General features: G+C 57.8%; 1 protein-coding gene across 1 annotated transcript in view; it reads right to left on the bottom strand.

Moving 5' to 3' along the window:
* Positions 1-1346, bottom strand: part of MEGF6 (multiple EGF like domains 6) — a 118527-nt gene that overhangs the window by 38037 nt on the left and 79144 nt on the right. Inside the window, exon 5 of the mRNA XM_045299220.1 lies at positions 70-192. Within this exon, the coding sequence (XP_045155155.1) occupies positions 70-192 (123 nt within the window). The remainder of the gene's footprint in view (positions 1-69; positions 193-1346) is intronic.

Raw genomic sequence — 1346 nt, 5'->3', positions numbered from 1 at the left:
GTGGGAGCCCAGGCAGGTCTCCGAGAGCTGGGCAGCCCGCGGCCAAGGGCATGTGGGAGGCATACTTACCCAGGCAGGTCCTGCCATCCGTGTGGAGCCGGAAGCCGGGGCTGCACTCACAGAGGTAGGAGCCTGGGGTATTCACACACCTGTGCTGGCAGCCACCATTGTGCACCTGGCACTCGTCCACATCTGGGTGGGGACAGAGCAGAGGGTTAACTGTCAGGACCCATCCACCCTGCAGCAGCCCGGGGAGGCCAACCCCACCAAGCAGGGGCTGGTCCCCGGGCCGCCGGCCCCACCACCTTGCTGAGACCACCGCTGTGACGCCAGTGTCCCCAGGCCAGGCCCCCTTCCTGGGGACCTCACCCAGACCCATTGGAGCCGGCTCAGGAGAGGAAGCAGGCCGCCAGCCTGGCCCCGAGCTGCCCCATCCTCTCACCCTGGCCAGACCTGCTCGGGGACCAGAGGCGTGAGCAGTAGGCTGGAGCCCTGTTCACGGCACCTTTGAAGACTGCATTTGGGGTGCGCATTGGTTTCCTCTATCCACATCTAGAAAGTGCTCCCTGGCCAGCAATAGCCGCTCCGCTGGGGTCCACCAAGGCCAAGGAACAGCCTACACCCCGCCCCCAAGATGGCCAACGCCAGCCTAGGGAAGCCTTAGAAGGGAAAGGGTGGAGGGTGGCAGGTGAGGGAGTGACGCCCCAAAGCTCAGGGACCACCTAAGAAACTCAGAATGTGGCCTTATTTCAAACTAGAGTCTTCGTAGAGGAAATCAGTTATGGATGAAGAGGAGGTCACACTACATCTCCCTGACTAAACTGACCCATACTCAGCAGTAAAATATCCCATCGCCGTCGCCGCCGCCACCTTCAAAACAAACAAACAAACAAGCAGTGGCCCTTTAGGACAGACGGGAGCTGCTTCTTGGAGTTCCTGAGGCACTAAAAACAATTTTTTTCCTCTTAGAAGCTAAATCTTACTAGGTTTTGAGTGTAAGGAGGAAATGTTTTCTTTTTTTCTTTCTCACGGACACAATGAGTCTCAGAGCCAGAGCCACTTACATTTGTAAGGAGGGGTCAGTCGCAGTGTGCCTTTGAGTAACGAGCCAACAGCGTGTGTTTAGCACAGAATTTCCACACTGAACCTTGCCAGAGGCAGACAGCCTCCCTCGTCTTTCTGCAGTGGGACAGCTGGGGGGCTTGAACCTCCAAGCTCGCAGCAAGCAGTCCCCTGCTTCGCCCCAGCACAGATACTAAAGCAGGCAACTAATCCTCACGGCTGGACAGAGACACAACGTGGCAGTCAACAGAGAGACAGACGGCTGACATGCTCAGACACAGTGC

This window comes from Echinops telfairi, unplaced genomic scaffold (assembly GCF_000313985.2).
Source record: "Echinops telfairi isolate 266 unplaced genomic scaffold, ASM31398v2 ScPeMD7_7457;HRSCAF=8495, whole genome shotgun sequence".
Classification (NCBI taxonomy): domain Eukaryota; kingdom Metazoa; phylum Chordata; class Mammalia; order Afrosoricida; family Tenrecidae; genus Echinops; species Echinops telfairi.
The sequence above is the reverse complement of the archived record's forward strand: the minus strand, read 5'-3'. Positions and strand labels throughout refer to the sequence as shown.